General features: G+C 34.8%; 1 protein-coding gene across 27 annotated transcripts in view; it reads right to left on the reverse strand.

The window, feature by feature from the left end:
- The window catches only part of USP47 (ubiquitin specific peptidase 47), a 113,694-nt gene that overhangs the window by 44,329 nt on the left and 47,771 nt on the right, over window positions 1–21,594 (reverse strand). For 23 of the 27 annotated variants that reach the window (XR_013404001.1, XR_013403999.1, XM_077963342.1 and 20 more), the window contains 5 exons: window positions 19,685–19,823; window positions 14,097–14,193; window positions 9,270–9,415; window positions 8,778–8,857; window positions 6,564–6,713 (listed from right to left, as the gene is read on the reverse strand). Coding sequence is in view for 24 of the 27 variants with exons in the window: in XM_077963342.1 (XP_077819468.1) it covers window positions 6,564–6,713; window positions 8,778–8,857; window positions 9,270–9,415; window positions 14,097–14,193; window positions 19,685–19,823 (612 nt within the window). In the remaining 3 variants the exon portion in view is untranslated. Of the gene's footprint in view, window positions 1–6,563; window positions 6,714–8,777; window positions 8,858–9,269; window positions 9,416–14,096; window positions 14,194–19,684; window positions 19,864–21,594 lie in introns of all 27 variants that reach the window. The other 4 variants (XR_013404000.1, XM_077963334.1, XM_077963332.1 and 1 more) reach the window with 2 other exon arrangements.

The following is a 21,594-nucleotide window of genomic DNA, read 5'->3' on the forward strand; positions in this document are numbered from 1 at the left end:
CTTCTTTTTTCAGGTTAGGTGGAAGCTTAGATTACTGATTTGGCCCTTTTCCTGTCTTTTAGTATAAGCATTTAATACTGTAAGTTTCCCTCTCGGTATTGCTTTAGTTGTGCCTCAAAAAAATTTGGTTATGTTTTAATTTTCATTAAGTTCAAAATATTTTTAAAATTTCCCTTGAGACTTCCTCTTTGGCCCATGGATCATTTAGAAGCGTTATTTTCCAAGTGTTTCGTGATTTTCCTGTCCGCTAATCTGATTCCACTGTTGTTGAAAAAAATCGCACATTCCATGATTTTAAATTTTTTGAGGTCTTATAGTCCAGAGTATATGGTCTATCCTTGTATATATTTAATGGACACTTGAAAAGGACATGTATTCTGCTGCTGTTGGGTGAAGCACTTTAGCAATGTTCATTAGATCTGTTGGTTGATGGTGATGCTGAGTTCTACATCTTTGCTATTTCTGTCTAGTTGTTCTACCTATCAGTTAGTAAGACAGGGAGGCATACTGAAGTCTGCAACTGTAATTGTAGATTTGTCTTTTTCCTTTTAGTTCTGACAGTTTTTCCTTCATGTATTTTGGCAGCTGTGTTATTTTCTGCATACACATTTAGGATTGTTGTCTTCTTGGTTGTTTGACACTTTTATTACAATATAATACCCCTCTCTGTCTCTGGTAATTTTCTTTGCTCTAAAGTCTTCTTTATCTGACACTAACATGGCCATTCCTGATTTCTTCTGGCTTACTTTGTTTGGGGTTTGCTCAGCTTCTCAGATCTGTAGGTTTATGCCTTTTGCTACATTTGGAACATGTTCATCCATTATTTCTTTGCACCTGTCTTCTTTTTCCTTTTTAATCTCCTTCCAGGACTTTAATGACACAAGTGTTATACCTTTTGCTCTCCTTCCAGTATTCCATCACACAGTGTCAAACCTTTTGTTATAGTCCCTTAAGTCCTTGAGGGTATATATTTTATTTTTTTTCAGTCTATCCTCTCTCTGCTGTTTAGATTGGGTAATATCTATCGTTCTATCTTCAAGTTCACAGATTCGATCTACTGTCTCTTTCATTCAGCTGTTCAGCCTATTCACTGGGTTTTCAATTTTGCTTATTGCAGTTTTCAGTCTCAAAATTTCATTTCTTTATATCTCTGATTCCCTAAAATGTTCTACATTCCCATTGTTTTCAGTGTGCTTAGGATTGCTCACTGAAGTGTTTCTATGATAGCTGCTTTAAAATATTTATCAAATAATCCTAACATCTTTGTCACTTCAGTGTTTATGCCTACTGGTTTTCTTTTTTAACTCAAACTGAGATTTGTGATTTTTTAATTGAAACCTGGATATTTGGGGTGTTATGAGATTCTGGACCATATTTAAACCTTCTAGTTTAAATGCTTCCTTTGACACTGTACCATCTGGGGAAAGGGCTCTGCCATATTAGTGCTAGATGGCATTAGAAGTCCACGTTTCCCACTTGGCGTATGTGGACATCTGAATGGAGGAAGCTCCTTGTTAGTGCTGGGTAGGGAAAGGAATTCTGGCTGTTCAGTAGGCCTCTGCTGATATAACCTTGGCTGTAAGGGGCAGGAGTATCTCAGTACTACACCCCAACACTGACACAAGCAGGAGGGGCTCACCTCCTTACCCCTGGGAGGTGGTGAAGGAACAGAGAATCTAGGCTCCCCACTCAGCACTGGCAGGCACAAGTTGATGTAAGGCCATTTTTTTCTGTGGTGTTTGGTTAGAGCACAGCAGTTATGGTCTAAAAGTTTTCTGGCTTGCTAGGCTTTTTCCTCCTGGTCCTTCAGTTAAAAAGAACAGAGTTTTTCAGTCTGTGCCCATTGTTGTTTCCAGGCTGCCAGTTTCTTCAGTTCCAAGTCTGGGATATATTAGGCAAAAAGAAAACCCACGGAACTCACCACCGTGCTATTCCTTGGGTGCTGAGGTCCCTAGTGTGTATGCCTTCTCTCCACCTTTCAGTCTTCTTAAGTTTTTTTTATATATAATGCTCAAGGTTTTCAGCTGTTTTAGTGGGAGGAATAGGGATTGCCTCATCTTCCTGAAAGCAGAAGTCCCCACTGTTTAAACTTGTTCCCACTATGTCCAACCATACACATTCCTGGAAAAATGAGGGTACAGTCTGTGGAAGAGATTTTTCTTTATCTGATGCTTACATATTTGGACAAATCTGGACCACTCCTTCACCCAAATGAGTTCTGTGGCTGAGTCAGCCATATAAGAATGTCCAAACCACCTGTTATGTCAGGGTAGGACTTATAATATAAACTTGTGTAAACAGTTGAAATGCTTTTGATTTCATAAATACTTACTAATTTAACAATTTTCCATTCAAAACTTTAAAACAATCATTAAACTATGTTTACTTAGGGAACAAGTCTTTTATATAATCTTATTTCTCCAAAGGCACTATATGAAATTAAGCAGCTAAACCCTGATCAAACTTTTGAACACATTTTTTGTCATAATAAACAGGTATTTAAATGTACATAATGAATAACAGAATAAAAGTATCCTAAAAGAAAATGTCCTAGAACACTGTCTGCCATAGAGTAGGTACTAAATAAATGTTGTATGACAAAATATACCAATAAAAAGACAATGGCTAAAATTTTACTGTTAAATAAAAAAGCACTTCCCTAGATAATGTCAAACATGAGGCTACATCGTTTTTCTTTAATTTATAAATTATGCTTTCATAATTAACAAACAAAAAGTTAATATATCTAATTTCTATGTATTACTAGAATGTACTTAGAACTATCTCCTTATTTAATACATTCTCACATGGGGTTGGCAATAAGCACAAAGTTACTTTGATCTAGTCAGTGAACATAGAAGGTTCTGTCTAAGAAGTCATTAAGAACAAAATTATTTAAGGATTACTACAAGTAATTCTTCAGCTGATATTTTCAGGATTAATAAAAAATATGTAAAACAACAGAAAATTGTAACACATATTTTAGTATTCTCACTCCCTCTCAACATCCCAAGGACACAAATATAAACAAAGTAGTGATATTCTTAAATCACCTTAATCTAATGTAGAATGTAGAGCTTCCCATATTACGTTCCTCAGAATCCTAATGTCTCTTGAAATATTAACAGATATCCCACAGAGAAAGAAAATGCTAGGTTAAACACATTTAAACAAACTTCTCAACTACAGGAATCACTGGGGCATTTACAATATAATATGCACTGTGGTATTTCCAAAGAGGATTATTGTTATAGTTTCCCAAATCTATTTAATCAAGGATACCTTCCCCAAAATATTTACTAAATCCTTTTACAGACTAGTATTCAACAGAACTCAATCTGAGATATACAGAATGGCAGAATAGCCTTTCGATATTGATTCCCTACTTGGGTGAGTAAAATGAAGATCAGAAATCTAACAAATATCAGTTATAATAACTAAAAATCTATTGAATAAAGAAAATATTATTTAAAAAAGGCTTTTTTTTGGCCTCCCTACTTTACCAGAGCTTATTTTTAAAACTGCAGAAGTCTCCCAGCACTCATTATAAAAATAATCTATTATCATACTAAAAAAGTCCCATGAAAATTGATTGTGGATATTATAATAAATTAGATGAGTGCTAATTTCAGTCCTATTTTAATCCTCCCTGTTATTTGCAAGTTAATTTATTTGACCATAAAGATAAAACAACTCCAGAAATTGGACATTTTAGATGAAGGTTTAAAAAAGAAAATCCCTGGCTGGGTGTGGTAGCTCACGCCTGAAATCCCAGCACTTTGAGAGGCCGAGACGGGAGGATTGCTAGAGACCAGGAGTTTGAGACCAGCCTGGTCAACACAGCAAGACCCCATCTCTAAAAAATAAAACAAATATTTAATCAATTTTTAAAAAGAGAGAGAGAGAAAAAAGAAAAACCCTTCAATTTTTAAAAGACCTCACTCTCAATTATCTGAAATTAAACCCATAATATTGTGGCACACTAAATGAAACATACAATAAACAGAATATATAACCATCAATGTGTATGCGTGTGTGCACATGCACGTGCTAGTGTATTATGTCTATATTTATTTTTTTTTTTTTTTTGAGACGGAGTCTTGCTCAGTTACCCAGGCTGGAGTGCAGTGGTGCAATCTTGGCTCCCTGCAGCGTCTGCCTCCTGGGTTCAAGCAATTCTCCTGCCTCAGCCTCCTGAGTAGCTGGGAATACAGGCATGCACCAACATGCCCGGCTAATTTTTAGTAGAGATGAGGTTTCACCATGTTTGTCAGGCTTGTCTCGAACTCCCGTCCTCAAGTGATCTGCCCGCCTCAGCTATCTAAAGTGCTGGGATTACAGGTGTGAGCCACTGTGCCCAGCCTACATCTATATCTAATATATTAAATCAGACAAAAATACCAGTCCACTAAAAAAGGTAGAATAATAATTTTAAGAGTCCAGTTAAAATTCAGGCCAATTTTATATAATCTGAATGAGTGATTTTTATGATACCTCTTTTAACTAGATTTTTGCATTCCATAATTCCAATTCTTTTTAAAACATATACAGTCCACAAAACACAAAATGGCAAGCAGTCACATATAACCAATTTTAGATGCTGTATGATGATATTTGTGGACTAAGAAGAGTTAGGCTATAGATTTGAATTCAGAAAATAATGAGAAATCACTTACCTCTAACTAAAGTTCTCCGAAGGTAGTATCCTCCTTAGAACCCCTATCTTGGGTAGTTTCACCTGCTGTAATTTCCCTCAAGAGATTCCAGCAAAGTCTAGAAAGTTTTAAGTTCTCTTCTGCAAGCCCTATTAGCGCATGTGTGTTATAAACCTGCTCACATACTGCTTCATAGCTGCAACTTCCAATTCCCACTGAACCACCACCACTACTACCACCTATGTATCATCAGTGGAGGATACTACCTTTGGAGAATTCCATTTAGAAATGTGATATTGTTCACATCCCCAGAAGTATCCTCCAAATCACTCCATTACTTTGTCTATTAATGTACTTAAGAGAGTGGTGGCAAATCAGCAGGTGAATACATAATGACATAAAGATTTAGCTAAGCAATTATATTCGCTGAATACTCAAATTAATATGTTAAAAACTAACCTAAATGTATATATGGAAAATTTTTCATAAAAATACTTTAATAAATAAGGTAGAAAAAATAGTCCATATCACTTGGGACTACCGAATATTTCCCTAGTATATATGTCAGAAAAATGCGAGTATTTAAAAATTAGTGGAAATCAGTCATTGAAAGACAAATGTTTATTTTTCAATGATTTTTTTCAGTATATCATTTCTACTTTGAACTGCCAAATTAAAGTAAAATAAGGTTTAAAAAATAAAAACCAAAACTAGCCACCCAAACGAAAGCTCATTTAACACACCTAGATGGCCATTTAAAAAGGTAGTACTAAACATCTAAAAAATGTGTCAAATATACTCAGGAAGCTGACTATGAAAAACAATAGCGGAAAGGAGACTTGATCTTACACTACCCAGAAAAGGTCTTTTACTTAGATGTTTGCTTTGGATCCCCATTGACTGATTCGATAATTTATTGCTGGTTATTTCCTAATAGCCACATAAAGGTAGGAGAAAAAAATCAAAAGGAATCAATCGTCCTAGAGGCCAGAGGACTAAACCATATTTGTAGCACTATCTTAGAAGTATAGAAAAGCTTTTAAAAAACTGATTTTTAGCTCCAAGCCACCATCAGTTTAATAACAACATAAATAAGACCAAAACATAAAACATAATGAAATTCTACTTCTTAAAGATATCTTGTTCAGCTTTGAAAGCTTCCCGTGGCACATGGTAGGTTCAAATAAATGTTTTTGAGCACTTTACTTTTAAATATCAACTTAAGTCTTTCCATGATTTTCCTGTCGTATAAGTAAATACACATACGTACAGATAAAATACAATTAAAAAATTATTAAAAAGCAATTAAGAAATGGATGACAAGCAGAATGAGAAAATCTCAGCTAATCCCCCAATTAGATACTCAGTATGTGAATAATTAAGGTGATTACAGTTTTGATTCTTCAAATTATCTGTGCTACTACAGTGTATGTTTTTTAAACTAAATATTTAGAGTAGGGATGCTTCTTTTAAAAATACGGACTGTTTGTCATAAAAACCAGAGGTGCTTTTTCCAATTTTAAAAGTGTGTGGACCAAAACAATCCCCCCAAAACAAAAAAGTACTTTCCAATGCAAAAGGTGGTCATAATAACAGCATTTATAACATAGACTGTTTAGAGGTGAAAAAAAAGATAAAAGTGAAATCATCTAATCACCTCTCCAAAAGAATAAAACACTGAACCATGAGGCAGTACATTTGCATTCACTTTTTCTCTTATAATACATGCACTATTAGGACTCACTGAAGGGTCAAAAATCTTCTAGATCTTGCTAATTTAAATGCAGGAATGACTAACAACCCAAGAAGGTGTATCTAGGATGATACTTACCTTACAAGAGATTATACCACTGTGCTATTATGTATTCTGTGTAAGGATACACAAGCAGTCAGGTGAAAGGTACACACCACACTAGCAAATGCTTGGCTGGACCCATAAGGTCGGATGACCAACGGAATATCAAGATATGTGTCGATTCGCCAACCCTCATAACCACATTCCAGACATCTCACGTAGTCCTTCAGCTTGCCTTGATATAGTTCATTTATAAGATCAGCCTAAAAATAAAATATTTACATTTTTAAGTGTTCCTTAAAAATAATCTTTAAAATATATAACAATCTACACTTTTTAGAATGGTTTACAAAAGGATATTGATATTTACAGCTAAAATCTTAGAAAACATTAATATTTATCTATAATTATTATATATTTAATATTTAAATTTATCTAAAATTTTATAGAAAAAATTAAAAAACACAAATCACCTAAAAATATCAATAAAATTAGATTAACACTAACTTGAGTCAGTGTGCAAAAATTAACGATTTCAATACTCATCATGAGAAAACCTATTAATGTAAGTTTTGATGAAATTAGTTACCAATTTATTATACCATTAAGCCTCAAATTATCTTTACATTAAGATGAGAGTAAATCCTAACCTATCACTTTAGGCATGTTAATAATTATACAGCTAAACAACTGGTTGAGTTTTAATAACTTACATATGTCTATCACCACTTCTCACAATAATATATTCTGATGTATAAATCATATCCTCTAGCTCAAGATGCAAATCAAACCTTTTAGCTTTCAGTAATATACATAGAACAATTTTATGTAGAAATATTACACAACAATCTTTTAAAAATGTATGGAAATTCAAAAAAAATCTTAAAATCCACTTCTCTCAAAATATCCTCACCTAAAAGAATGGATCTCTCACCTAGGCCCCAAACTTAGTTAACTAGGGCTTTTCTGACTCAAAGGCAGCAGGTAACTCCCTAAGTAAGAACCAAAGAGTCTTGTTACAAAACTTAGGAACTCAGTAGGAATGCCCCAACTGATCTTAATGGAAGTGTTGACCCACAGAAAGGGATGTAACAAGGAAGAAGGGTAACTTCAGACCTATGAAAAAGAAACAGCCCCCAATACCATCTACATAGTTACTAAAACACAGCCCCGTAAGACTATGGAGAGAAACTAGATCATTAAATGAACTTAAATTTTTTTCGTTATCTCCTAAGTAAGAATAGGCATGAGGATAAGTGTACTACATTTTGCCTCTTTCATAAATTTACATTTCTTCAAACAAATAGGATTTATAAGCCTTTAAACTGGATTGACCATTACTGTCTACACTAATACCACTTATTTAATGAAGCCTTCTTCATTCATCAGCATCAGTCATATGTGACGGTCTTCTTCACCTAGGCCAGCCTTTTGAAGTGGTTCAAACCAGTGTTTTTCAAATACTGAATAGCAAATCACCATAAGAAAGTAATTTACACTGCAACCCAGTGCACGCAACTTCAACAAAAGCTTCATAAAATAATACTTACTCTAATGTGATGTTCTCTTGTGCTCTATTCTATTCCATTTTTTGAAAATGCTGTTGTAGGTCTAATAAACTGATTTTATAAGCCGTGAATAGATTGTAATCTACATTTTGAAAAACTATGGTACAAGCCATCACAGTAGTTCCAATCAGATATCAGACCCTTCTAGCTACCTTATATACTCTTCCCCTTTTATCCCTGTGACCTTCTTTTAGTATACCCAGTATAAATCCTCCCATGTACTGAGCCCCATCCCATTCAGCCTTACTCCTCATCCTAATATCTAATGTTCTTTCCACTCCTAACCTGCTCTTCTTTCCATTACATAAGAATAGGGTCAGATTAATGAGGATCCTAAATGTCAAATACATAAGACTATACTTCCATTGGTCAAAATAAAAGTAATGCTTCATGACTAGTGTTACAGATTACAGGACATATAATTTACCTAATTATCTGAAAATGCTGTTCAAAAATCATCCCCAAAACACATATATACAGCTTTTAAATGTATAATTTTCAGAGCTAAAAGACAGCTCCCAGGTTATACAGCCCAATTTCCTTAAAGATGAGAAAACTGAAGTCTAGGGTGGTTTAATGATGCTATTTATAATTCAGTTAATGGCTAAATGAGAGCTCAGTACTTTCAATTCCCCATTGGGTACTTTAACCAGGAGACTAATCCCCAAGTTCCAAAACATTCCAATGGAATAAAAGTCATTTAAGGTAATGAGTGATTTATTAGGAAACAGTCCCCTGGATTTGAGAGATGTAAATTACCTGTTCTGTTTGCTTCCATTTCTGTTCCAAAGCATCAAACATGACTCTGCATAGTTCTTGTACATCATGCTGCTGCCAAGCTATTTTAAGATAAAATTCAATTAGAAATAGCAATAAACTTAATGTAATGAAACAATCTGTTGTTTAAAAGCAAATAGGCAGAAATATTGAAAAGTCTACTTTAAATAATGCCAAATTTAAAAAAGAACACAAAAATACATATGACAGTCACGAAAAGGCATTCATACACCAGAAAATAAAGAGATTGCAGCATTCTACAAATAGTATATACTTTATGGTGCTACAATATTTGTCATGTTTGTTATTTTTCATTGTAGAGTTACGAAATGTGTTAGAAAATCTAGGACAACAAACTTGCAATGAAAGGTTTAAGATAAAGGTAATTAAGTTATGTGTAATGTGTTTGTAATATTATTGTCTCCTAGAATTGTCTGAATATTAGAACACTTATCATTACAAGAGAATTAGTACCCTCACTACTATCCCATCCAAAGCTCCTTGTAACATCTGTGGTTTCAATTGCTCTCTTTTTGCTGGTTTGTAACAAAACAAAAAGCCTTTGAAGTTGGTATGGAATACTTGTCACTGGATCTTCTTCAGATTCTTCAAATTCCCACCTATTAAAACAAAATGTTAATAAATTATTTATAAAATAATTTTATTATTTAAAAGCATAATTAATATCAAAATCATAATAATTTAAGATTTTAATCCTGGAAGCTATACAGAGTTTGAATGCTAATTGAAACGAATAATATCTAATGAAACATTAGTGTTTCCCTAATTCATAAATTCAGAAGAACTTTTGATTTTAATAAGAAAAGGCGTAACAAGGCAAAAGTTCTCAAGAAAAAAAGGCAAAGCTCATTTAACTGTGGCACCTGAATCTGACCATAACCTCAGTCCTAATTATTAATTCACAAAAATACAGGAAACAGAAGAATACTATTACATGAGATACCACAGCATACAACCACCAAAACCCAAACTGTGGAAAACTACAGGATAGATGACATCAGTTTTCTTTCTATTTTTTGTAGGGAATAAATTGCAAGGATGAAAAAAGATAAAAGAGGATTATAAACAAATTAAACAGATTAAGAATTTTATTAATCGATTGCAACATACAGCTCATATGGATCCTGATTTAAACAAACTGTTAAACAAGGCAATCAGGGAAATCATAGCCCTGACCTGAGATATAATTTACAGATGATATGATGGAGGTGTGCTTCCAAATAATCAAGTTGGAGGGTATAGACAAAAACGATTGATTATGAGTTGATATTAATAACATTCAAAGCTGAATGATTGGTGAAGAGGGATTCATTACACTATTTTTTTTTTTTTTTTTTTTTGAGAAGGAGTCTCGTTCTGTCGCCCAGGCTGGAGTGCAGTGGGACAATCTTGGCTCACTGCAATCTCTGCCTCCTGGGTTTAAGCGATTCTTCTGTCTCAGTCTCCCGAGTAGCTGGGATTATACACATGCACCATGAAGCCCAGCTAATTTTTGTATTTTTAGTAGAGACTGGGTTTCACCATGTTGGCCAGGCTAGTCTCAAATTCCTGACCTCAAGAGATCCACCCACCTCTGCCTCTCAAACTGCTAGGATTACAAGTGTGAACCACCGCACTCAGCCTACTTCCCTTTTTTTGAATGTTTAAAATTTTCTGTAATAAAAAGATTTTAAAAGGGAATACAAGAAAGTAAACAAAATAATAATTCAGGTAAGATTTTCACCCTCACAAACTTACGATAAACAGCAGTCTAGCCCTAGCTACAGCTACTGTCTCAATAACAAGTGAATTCCCAACTGAAGAACTTAAGATCTCATGGAAAGAAATAAGATTGAGGTACTAAAGTTAGTAATGTACCCACAAAAGTCTTTAAAATAATTCTATATTCATAATATACATCTAAGACAAAATATTAAGTGACAACAATATTAAAGTTATTTTATATCTTAAGTTAGCATTAAGATTGCTGTTTCCCCACTTTTTAGTTTCAAAAGGAGGTTTGAGCTTTAATTTTTCTCTGTCACACTTTACAGACATACTAAAAGGCTTTTTTCTTTTTCTTTTGGGTATGGCTTTCTATTAGAGTGTTCAATATTTTTCTTACTTTAGGACTGAGAAGTCACAGCTCTGTTCTCATCTTCCATTTTTCATACACTGGCACTCCCTTCTGCCTCACAGAAGTGAATGAAGTACATTTCACCTTTTTCTTCTTAAGGCTTCCCTGCAAACACCTCTATTCAATACCTGACTTCTGCTTTAATCCTCCACTCTTCTATTCTCAATCCCCAGCTCCCTTTTTTCTGGTTATCTTCAATAGCGGTTACTTATAACTGGCATTATGAGATCAAAAATTCTCTTGGTAACTGTGAGAAAACATTAGTTAAAACAGAAAATGCTCAAATTTCTTGTGTCGGAAATTCACTAATAGGGAGGAATTACTGTAATAAGACTGAATTCTCAGCTGTCCTTTAGTCCTGGTACAAATACCTAAAAAGGTTTTAAATCTTGCTGGTACTTGCCGTTACTTTAGTCACCTAAGTTAGAAACTTTGGTGCATATGTGATTCTTTCCTTTCCTCTACTCCTAAGTATAATTTGTTACTAAGCCATGTTAGTTTTCAATCTCAAATATAACCACTGCCACCATCATCATTCTGACTCTAATATATCCATGCCTGGTTTAATAACAGATTCCTCCAGGGTTCTCTGTCTTTCAAATCAATCCTGCACACTGCACTATATAAATTTCCCTAAAACAATGTATTTAACACATCACATACATGACTCCAAATCAAGTGGCAGGTTATCTATTGGCCTTCTTCACAAAAAGTAAAGAAAATAAAACCCTATCCTTTTATGCTAGCGCTACTCTCTGGATAGTTTATCCTTTTATGCTAGCGCTACTCTCTGTATAGTCAATTCTTTTACACTAGCGCTACTCTCTAGTCTATCCTTTTACACTAGCACTACTCTCTAGTCTATCCTTTTATGCTAGTGCTACTCTGTGGCTAGTCTATTCTTTTACAGTAGCACTACTCTGTGGATAGTTTATCCTTTTACACTAGCACTACTCTGTGGATAGTTCAATGAGGTTCTTAGTTCTACATTAAGAAACATCATGAGTGCTCTCAGGCTTTGTTTCCCTACCTGCTATAAACTTCACTCTATTCTCACAATCTCAAGGCCTTCCTTTCTGTTTGACCTCATGTCTAGCTCCCACTTCCTTACTCACTGGGATTGTCACAATGGATTTCTAGTTTCTTTTGTTCTTCAAAGACCTTCACACTTCTGGCTTCTTATGCCTTGTATGCTCTTACCATAAACCTTTAGAGGGCTTGTTCCTGTGAAGTTCCTGGAATGTCCTCAGGGAGGCCCTTACTGTCTACTACCTGAAGCTGTGACCCTACCCGCCTCTTCTCCTGACAATTACTCCTTCCACATTATTCTGCTTTATTTTCTACCTACCATATATGATTCTGTGAAATGAGCTTATATATAGTTTTATATAAGCTCTAAATGAGGTACTTTGTCTTACTCATCACTCTAATCCTTATACCTAAAAAGAATGCCTGGCACACAACAAGTGTCCAATACATGTTAGATGATGAATAACCCTGGCTATGCTCTTAATTTCCCCTACAGTGCTGTAAATTTACAGTCTACTTTTCGAGTATTAAAACAGATGGTTAAACAAGTGCCCATGATCCCCGTTCCTATGCATACTCTCCAAAACAGGCATATCATCCAACTATCTGGTCTGTGCTAGTTTTGAGAGCAGGCTCTGAACTCTATCTATTAATCTCATCCTCCAGTACTCTGACAAAACTCTGGTGATGATCTCCTGGACCCCCCTGCAACACACTGTGCTTGTTGGCATCAGCTAGTGTACAGGCAGAATAGGGTAGTGAATCCTGGCATCTACTAGGTGCAACTTCTAGCAGTGTGCTTTCAGGCAAAGCTATTTCTCTGTGCCTTCAGTTACCTTCTTTATAAGATGCTGATAGTAATAGCATAAAATTCATACAGTTACTATGAGAATTAAGTGAGTCTATATATAAAGTGCTCAGAACACTACCAGATACAAACAATAACTAACACTCAGGTAGCTCTTACTATTATTTACTTTCACTTTTGACAAGCCTCCTATCTGCACAGTGTATTCTCTTTCTTCTCAACCTGGCCAAACTATACCTAGCTTCATGACCTACCTGAAGCTTACTTTCTTCTCCAAGTTTCACCAACCTTTCTTCTCTTTAAGCTCTAATGGTATTTGGCTGTCTTTAAATGTTATTTAAACTATTTCAAACATACACATATTGCTATTGTAGAAAGATTTATAAATTACTCAAGAACAAAGATCTTATATCTAATTCCCTCTCTATCCACCAAGTGCCTAGCATTTAAACACTACAGGGCGATACATGCATACGGAATGACATACATCAACTTTTACAAGTTAAGTTCAGATGACAAGCTGATAGATGAATCTAATGGTGATATAATGTTGTTGAGTAATACAATCAGCAATATTAAAAGTTCCAAAAATAACCTATATACATATTGACAGTAATTTAAAGATGTTACTGGAAAGTAACACAAAAAAAGGAAAAAAAAAATCAGTTTACTTATACTTAAAAGTATCCTTAAAAACTAAAAAATTATGTGTTTATCTTAAAAAAAATATACAAAGCAAAGGTGTGTTAAATGTGTCATAATAGGATATTCATAAAAATAAATGTCTGACTTCAGGGTCTACTTAAATATAGACTTCCTCCATAGAGCATTTTAAACCATCTGATGTATATTTTAGAAACACATACACACATGCACACGCACACACAGGTACATGAAACAAGCTGTAAATATTATATTTTAATTAGAAACAAAACTTGCAAGTTAAAAAAAAAAAAAACCCTCTGCATTCTTCAATTGACAGGTGGAAGGAGAGTATGGATTTATATATTCAAATTATCTCAAAAGCAGTCATTTATTTCTTCATAAAGGGTGTTAAGGCTACGAGAGAGGGAAGATTTTTACCCTATAGTAAATCTTATCAATTTTATCCTTTTGCTCTCTATATACTTCTGATTCTCTCTTTGCACACATTTTCCATATACCTGTTTTTCACAAGATCTTTGTTATTATGTAAGGAAAGAAGTTATATCTTATGGTGTGAGAAATGCCCCAAATTTTAAAATAACTGCAAGAAGATAAATTTTGTTAAAGCCAATATTTTCATTCTTAAATCAATTTTATTTATAAAATTTTTTGGAATACTCACTTATATAATGCATTCCTAAATTCAGGAGTCATAAAAAGTGTTTGCAAAAGGCTATTCAAATAGCAAGTCATTGCTTGGTTTACTAGTCCCACATATCCTTTAAAGAGAAAATATAAATATACATTAATCAGCATTTACATTAAAAATAACAAAAACATAATAAGAATTTAATTCATAGTAAAGATTCAGAGGTTAAAGTTACAATTCATTTGGAAATTATTTCAATTTGTTCAATAGCACCTAAGAAAAGATCCCTTTTCTAATATGTGCTCTAAGTAGGCTTTGTTTTGCAGAAAATGTCAGGATACCTTGTTATAGATATGTCCAGAGATACAAATGGAGATTATATGACATTAAATAACATTTTAAGGGTAATACGTTTAGTAAAGTATGTGTTACTGGCACAGACATAATCTTTTTCCCCCAAATCTAAAAGTTTAAGCATATTAAACTTTTAAACATATTAAACTAGATTATAATGGAAAAGTATAAACATATTCACTTTAAATAGCATCACACACATCCAATGTAGAAAGACTACACAGAACCAGTTATCCCTGTCATTAAGTCCTATAAACCAATTTCTGTAAGAATGAATAACATACAAGATAAATTCACTACATGCAAACTCACAAAAGCTGAGACTCTAAGTAATGCGGAGTGACTTCGTCTGTTTCGACAAGCCTGTCAATGAAATTCTATAGATCAGCATGCTGTGCAAAGGGTAATATGGATCCCACACCATCTGTACTTGTATGATTCCAAGAAAAGACCAAGTATGGTAGCTATCTGCTTTTCACTTTGTACTAAGGTTCAAATTTTTATTTTTTTCATCTTTATTTTAAGAACCGTGTATGCGTGGGTGGTTTATATCTTAATCTACATCATTGTATTATTTTAAAATGCTTCTATTCCAGACTACTCCCCACTTGAGTTGTTCTCATAGGATCCTATATTTAATCCATATTAGAGCCTTTATCTCACTGTTTTGTAATGACCTGTTTGCTTATATGTCTTCCCCATCAGACTGTGAAAGCAGGGGTTGAATCTGATTTCTATCTCTCCTATTACTTAGCACAGTAGCAGATGCACATGAGGCGGCAATGTGTATGACTTACAAGTAACCCAAGTTTGTATGGTATCTAACCTGATTATTAATAATAAAAAACACTATTTCATTAGTTCATACAAACAGATCCTTTCCCACAAACAACAGCACTTTGGACAGGAGACCAGGTTGTTCTGTATCTTCTTCTGAGCTGAGGCTGCCCTGGGATTTCCCTTCTTCTCCATCCTCCTCCTCCCAATTCCTCAACAGTTTGGGGTAGAACCAATCTACTTGGAGCCTTACAAGGTAAATGAATACTATTATCATCCTTTGTCTACATACACATCAATCATGTATCACTTGTTTGTGACCTTGTTTCCCTTTACTGGGCTTAAAAAAATGTTTCGCAGGAAGGCTTGAGAAGAGAAGAAGAGAGTAATGGCAATTAATTTTTGCCATAGCTCTTTATTTTACCATTAGCTATAAAAATCATATATAACTCTATGATCTTTTGTACTTCATTTGGCACCATATTTAAAAAGAATGAACACTGTGTCACATAAATGTACTATTTTCCAAAAGTATGAAGATTTTGGCGACACTATTAAAAGTGCTAATGAATTAACAGAAACCTTTCTCATTAGGCATTGTCTAAATCAACAAACTTCAAATGGCAGCTATTAACAAGTGGATTCTACATCTGACATAGTTATGAATCAATATTTTTAGTATAAGTCAGTAAGCGAGAAGAATATAAGAACATATACCATCCAGTAGAGGGCACATGCAAAAATAAATCCTAAACAGAACCAATCACTAGGAAAGGAGAAATCAAACAGGCCCAGTGAAGTAGAATCAAATAGGCCAACTCTTGAAGTAGATAAAAAGGTTGTTAAAGAAACTGGCCAAAGACAGGTATCATGGATTTAGTTTCTAATCACTTGTAAGTTCACATTAGCCTTCCATCTACTCTTTATTTCTCTCCCACCCACCATCTCCTATCAACAGTGGCTGCCAGTGGGACGTGGTAGGAAAGAGACAGGAAAGAGTATGTTGAGTACCCAAACCCATTGCTTTACTGAAAAATGTGTTTCTAGAGCCCTAAGTTAAAATCATGAGAGCACTGTCTAATAGGAAAATTTCACACATGGTGCCAAAATTTATAACAATTTCTTAAGGAAAATGCAAACTCAGTACTTTGATAAAATAATTTTATCTGATAAAATAATTTCTGAACACAACCCTTGATAAAATAATTTCTGAATATAACCCCTTTGGAAGCTTATAGAGTAACTCAGAAAGGCGGGACCTCTAGAACACTGCAGGAAAACGTACAGGTAGGGAAAGGGAGTGAAGCAGAGGTGTGTGAGGAATAGTAAATGTGAACAAAGACTATGATTACATGGCAATGTATAGCAAAGACTTCTAAAAATATTTTTTAAAGTAAACTTCAACTTACTAATATAATTTCTGGGAATTTTTATCTTTAGGAAATAATCAGAGATGAAAACAAAAATGTATGTATAAGAATGTTCATAATAGTATCAGTAATATTAATAACTATAGTTTAAATATCTAAACCTATACAATGAAACTATTTTTCAGCCATTTAAAGCCCCATATTAAAATACTATTTAATAACATTAAAAATTACTCCTCATATACTATTAAGTGAAAAACATTGATTAAAAATCTACTCATGATTCCCCCTTTTCTGAAAAGTACACATATAGAGGAAAGATAAGATAAAAAATATGCAAAATTGCTAGAAGTGATGCTAGTAACACTGTACATTATCTTCACTTTTTTATTTTATAGTAAGACAATGACATGTATTATATTTGTATAATCAAAGAAAGAGCGTTTTTAAAAAGCATGTCTTAGTCTCAAGGAATTCACAGGCCTCAGAGAGCCACAGGAAGTTGAAGTTAGTACACAGCACAAAGTAGGAGTTCTGTAAATACTTGGTGCAAAAATGACTGAATCAATTGTCAGAAGACAAGGCAAATATCGCAAGAATCTTGATTTGTTAAATCTAGAACTCACAGTGTTTCAGTTATCTCAGAATAATCTAGGGTGCTTATTTAAAACAAAATGGAATTTCTTCCAGGCTACTACAGAGCAGCTGTATTAGCATTTTGGGAAGTAATGCCTTGGAACCTACATTTTTTCTTTTTTTTTTTTTTGAGACGGAGTCTTGCTCTGTTGCCCAGGCTGGAGTGCAGTGGCACAATTTCAGATCACTGCAACCACCTCGTGGGTTCAAATGATTCTCCTGCCCCAGCCTCCCGAGTAGCTGGGATTGCAGGCACCTGCTACCATGGCCAGCTAATTTTTGTATTTTTAGTAGACATAGGGTTTTACCATGTTAGCCAGGCTGGTCTCAAACCCCAACCTCAGGTGATCTGCCCGCCTCGGCCTCCCAAAATGCTGGGATTACAACAGTGAGCCACTGCGCCCGGCCGGAATCTACGTTTTTAACAAGTATCCCCAAAATTAATTTTTAAAGAAATTAAAATCTGAGAATCACTACTCTACATAGTGTAATGGGAAACAGTTTTATTATCTCCTATTATCTGAAATCAAAGATAATTTTGTATTCTTTTTTATTGCGGTTGTTTGCTACAAAAAGTTCTACTGATAGAAAGGATCCTAACTACCAAACATAATCAGGTTTTACTATTATTTCCAGAACAAATAAACCATTAAAGCTGCACAATAACTAGATATGAGGAAATTATTCTAAATTCTAATTACAAAATATAGTAAATGAAAGATTACAGATGACATTAGAACAAAATCTGGAGTTCGGCACCATGGCTTTTACCTGTAATACTAGCTACTTGGGAGGCTGAGGCAGGAAGATCACTTCGAGACTAGCCTGGGCAACATAGTGAGACCTCGTCTCTACAAAAATTTAAAAGCCAGGCATTGTGGTGCACACCTGCATTCCCAGCTTTGGGACGCTGACGCAGAAAGATTACTTCAAGACTAGCCTGGGCAACACGGTGAGATCTCATCTCTACAAAAATTTAAAAGACAGGCATTGTGGTGCACACCTGTAGTACTAAGCTACTTGGGAGGCTGGGGTAGGAGGATCATTTGAGCCTAGGAGTTCAAGGCTACAGTGAGCTATGATCTTACCACTGCACTCTAGCCTGGGTGACAAAACAAGACCCTATCTCTATAACATAATAAAATTAAAAATAAGAAATCTGCAATGTAACACTATAGTGTTCTTTTTACACTGATATTTGTAATGTAATATTTAAAATCACCTCTCTTTTGAAGTTCTAAGAGTTAAGTTTCTGAAGCCACACTTAGCATGAAACACCATTAATGAGATACGCAATCAAAGGCTTCTCTGAACCCCAGTTTCCATTTCCTTCAACATAAAACATACTATCTATTATTTTATGCATACTATCTATTGCAAAGATGTGTTTTAAGATGAAATAATATGTAAATTTATCAAGATTTATTCATTAAGCGATTACACAATCTTATATGTAAATAAACCTTTGCATAAAAAAGCCATTTTACTTGCTCAATAAAGTGAAAAAATTGAAAAATGTAGGCTTAATCATATTCAGAAAAAACCAGAAATTTCAAAATGATATGATTCATTTCAAGCACAATTAAACTAAAAGATAACACAACAGAACCATAAAATGAGCATGGCCCATGTGCTTCAAAATGGAAGTACTGTTAAAAGTAGACAACACAGACTTTCCTTTCTGGAGGAAGTCTATTTAAAAATTTAAGAGTATAGTCAAAATAGAAAATTATTAAAAAGAAGTCTTGAACTTTTTTTCTTTTTTCTTTTTTCTTTGAGACAGGGTCTCAATCAATCACCCAAGTTGAGTACAGTGGCATCATCATGGCTCACTGCAACCTAGACCTCCCGGGCTCAAGCAATCCTCCCACCTAAGCCTCTTGAGGAGCTGGGACTACAAGCAACAGCGACCACGCCCCACTAATTTTTTTATTTTGATTTTTGTACAGATGGTGTCTGGCTAGGTTGCCCAGGCTGGTTTCCAACTCCCAGGCTCAAGCAATCCTCCTGCCTTGGCCTCCCAAAGTGCTGGGATTATAGGTGTGAGCCACTGTGCCCAGTACACTTATAATCCCAGTTACTTAGGGGACTGAGGTGGGAGAATTGATTGAGTCCAGGAGTTCAAGACCGCAGTGAGCCATTATCATGCTTCTGTGCTCCAGGCTGGGCAACAGAACAAGACTCTGTCTCAAAAAAAAAAAAAAGAAAAAAGAAAAAAAAAAAGAAAAGTCTTCCTTCAAAACATAATATTCGATAATGTTTCTGTTATTATTAAATAGTTGCAGCAGCAATATAGTAGAAACAACAATGGGTTGAAGGAAAAGTAAACCACATACTTTTCCTAACTTTGTGGCTGCTAGCTAGTACTCCTGCTCTGGTCTCAGTTTTCTTATCCATAAAGTAAGAGGATTAGGCTTGAAATTGCTAAGATTACTTTGGAGCTAATGCCCTATGATTTTATGAAAACACAACAACAAATCTTACCAGTTTCTGATTTATTCAAAATAGATGAGTAGGAGTAGCTTTGGCTGACATAATCACTGGTAGAACCCACAGAACCTTCTCTTGGAAGCGGACCTATAAACCTGTCATGAACACTGTCTTCCCCAGCACTGGAATCCTCCTAAAATGCAACATATTCAAATAGTTAGTAAATAGCAAATCTTGCTGAAACAACAGCACTCACCATTTCCTGTAGGAAGGTTTGAATGATGCCTGATACAAAACACTTTGGAAAGTTGCTCATGTCCCCTTCCAAAGTGTTACTTTCTAAATTTTCTTTCAAATTTTCTGTTTACATGAGAGAAGATTTTTGGTACTAATAAGTCAAAAGTACCATTGTACTCCCTGATGACAGTCTATCAGTCATTTTTATATCATCCTTGCCAGGTAGGCCTAGCACACAGGGGACACACAATTATTGTTGGATGAGATGGATAGCTTCCTACTGTCTCTAACAAGAAACTTCATTTTAATAAGGAAGATGCTGAAAAGGATTAAGGGACATAAAAACGGCACAAGCAATTGGGACAGAATTGAAGAATTTTTATGCATTTAAAAACATGAATCCCTGTATTGTGAATCCAGAGTTCCCTAATTTAATAGTTATTTTAGATTTCAATGTCACTTGGACTAATCAAAATCTTCTCATGATGTCATAAAAATAAATGATGCAATTAATGAAGATCAGAGAGCATGTTCTGTTACTGCTTCAGTACAGATGGACTGTGTTTAATTACTGTCTAGTGTCCAGACAGGCATTGTTATTCACAATAAACTTCTAAATGAAAAGCATCAAACAGAACAATCTTTCCTGAGCAAAGTGTCATTAAACAGAAGGATTCTGAAAAAGTCCATAAAGCCTTAGATTTCTCAGCCTGTAAAAGAGTGAGGTAAATCAGACCAGGTTTTCTTAATCTTTTTTGGCATTTTAATTTTTTAAATTTTTATTTTTTTCAACTTTTAAGTTCAGGTGTACCTGCGCAGGATGTGCAGGTTTGTTACACAGGTAATGTGTGCCATGGTGGTTTGCTGCACAGATCATGCCATCACCTAGGTATTAAGTCCGGTATCCCTTAGCTATTCTTCCTGATGCTCTCCCTCCCTCCCCAGTGTGTGTTGTTCCCTCCCTGTGTCCATGTGTTCTCATCATTCAGCTCCCACTTACAAGTGAGAACATGTAGTGTGTGGTTTTCTGTTCCTGTGTTAGTTTCCTGAGAATAATGACTTCCAACTCCATCCATCTACCTGCAAAGGACATGATCTCGTTAGTTGTTATGGCTGCACAGTATTCTGTGGTGTAAATGTACCACATTTTCTTTATCCAGTCTATCACTGATGGGCATTTAGGTTGATTCCATGTCTTTACTATTGTGAATAGTGCGGCAGTGAACATATGCGTGCATGTATCTTTACAACAGAATGATTTCTACTCCTTTGCCTATATACCCAGTAATGGGATTGCAGGGTCAAAGGGTATTTCTGCCTCTAGGTCTTTGAGGAATGACGTTATCTTCCACAATGATTGAACTAATTTACTCTCCCACCAATAGTTTAAAAGCATTCCTTTTTCTCCACAACCTCGCCAGCATCTTTTGTTTTTTGACTTTTTAATAACTGCCATTCTGACAGGTATGGGATTGTATCTCATTGTGGTTTTGATTTGCATTTCTCTAATGATCAGTAATGTTAAGCTTTTTTTCATCTTTGTTGGTTGCATGTGTATCTTCTTTTGAGAAATGTCTGTTCATGCCCTTTGCCTACTTCTTAATGGGTCTGTTTTTTTTCGTGTAAATTTATTTAAGTTCCTTGTAGATTCTGGATATTAGACCTTTGTCAGATGGATAGATTGTAAAAATTTTCTCCCATTCTGTAGGCTGTCTGGTCATTCTGAG

This window comes from Macaca mulatta, chromosome 14, assembly GCF_049350105.2.
Source record: "Macaca mulatta isolate MMU2019108-1 chromosome 14, T2T-MMU8v2.0, whole genome shotgun sequence".
Classification (NCBI taxonomy): domain Eukaryota; kingdom Metazoa; phylum Chordata; class Mammalia; order Primates; family Cercopithecidae; genus Macaca; species Macaca mulatta.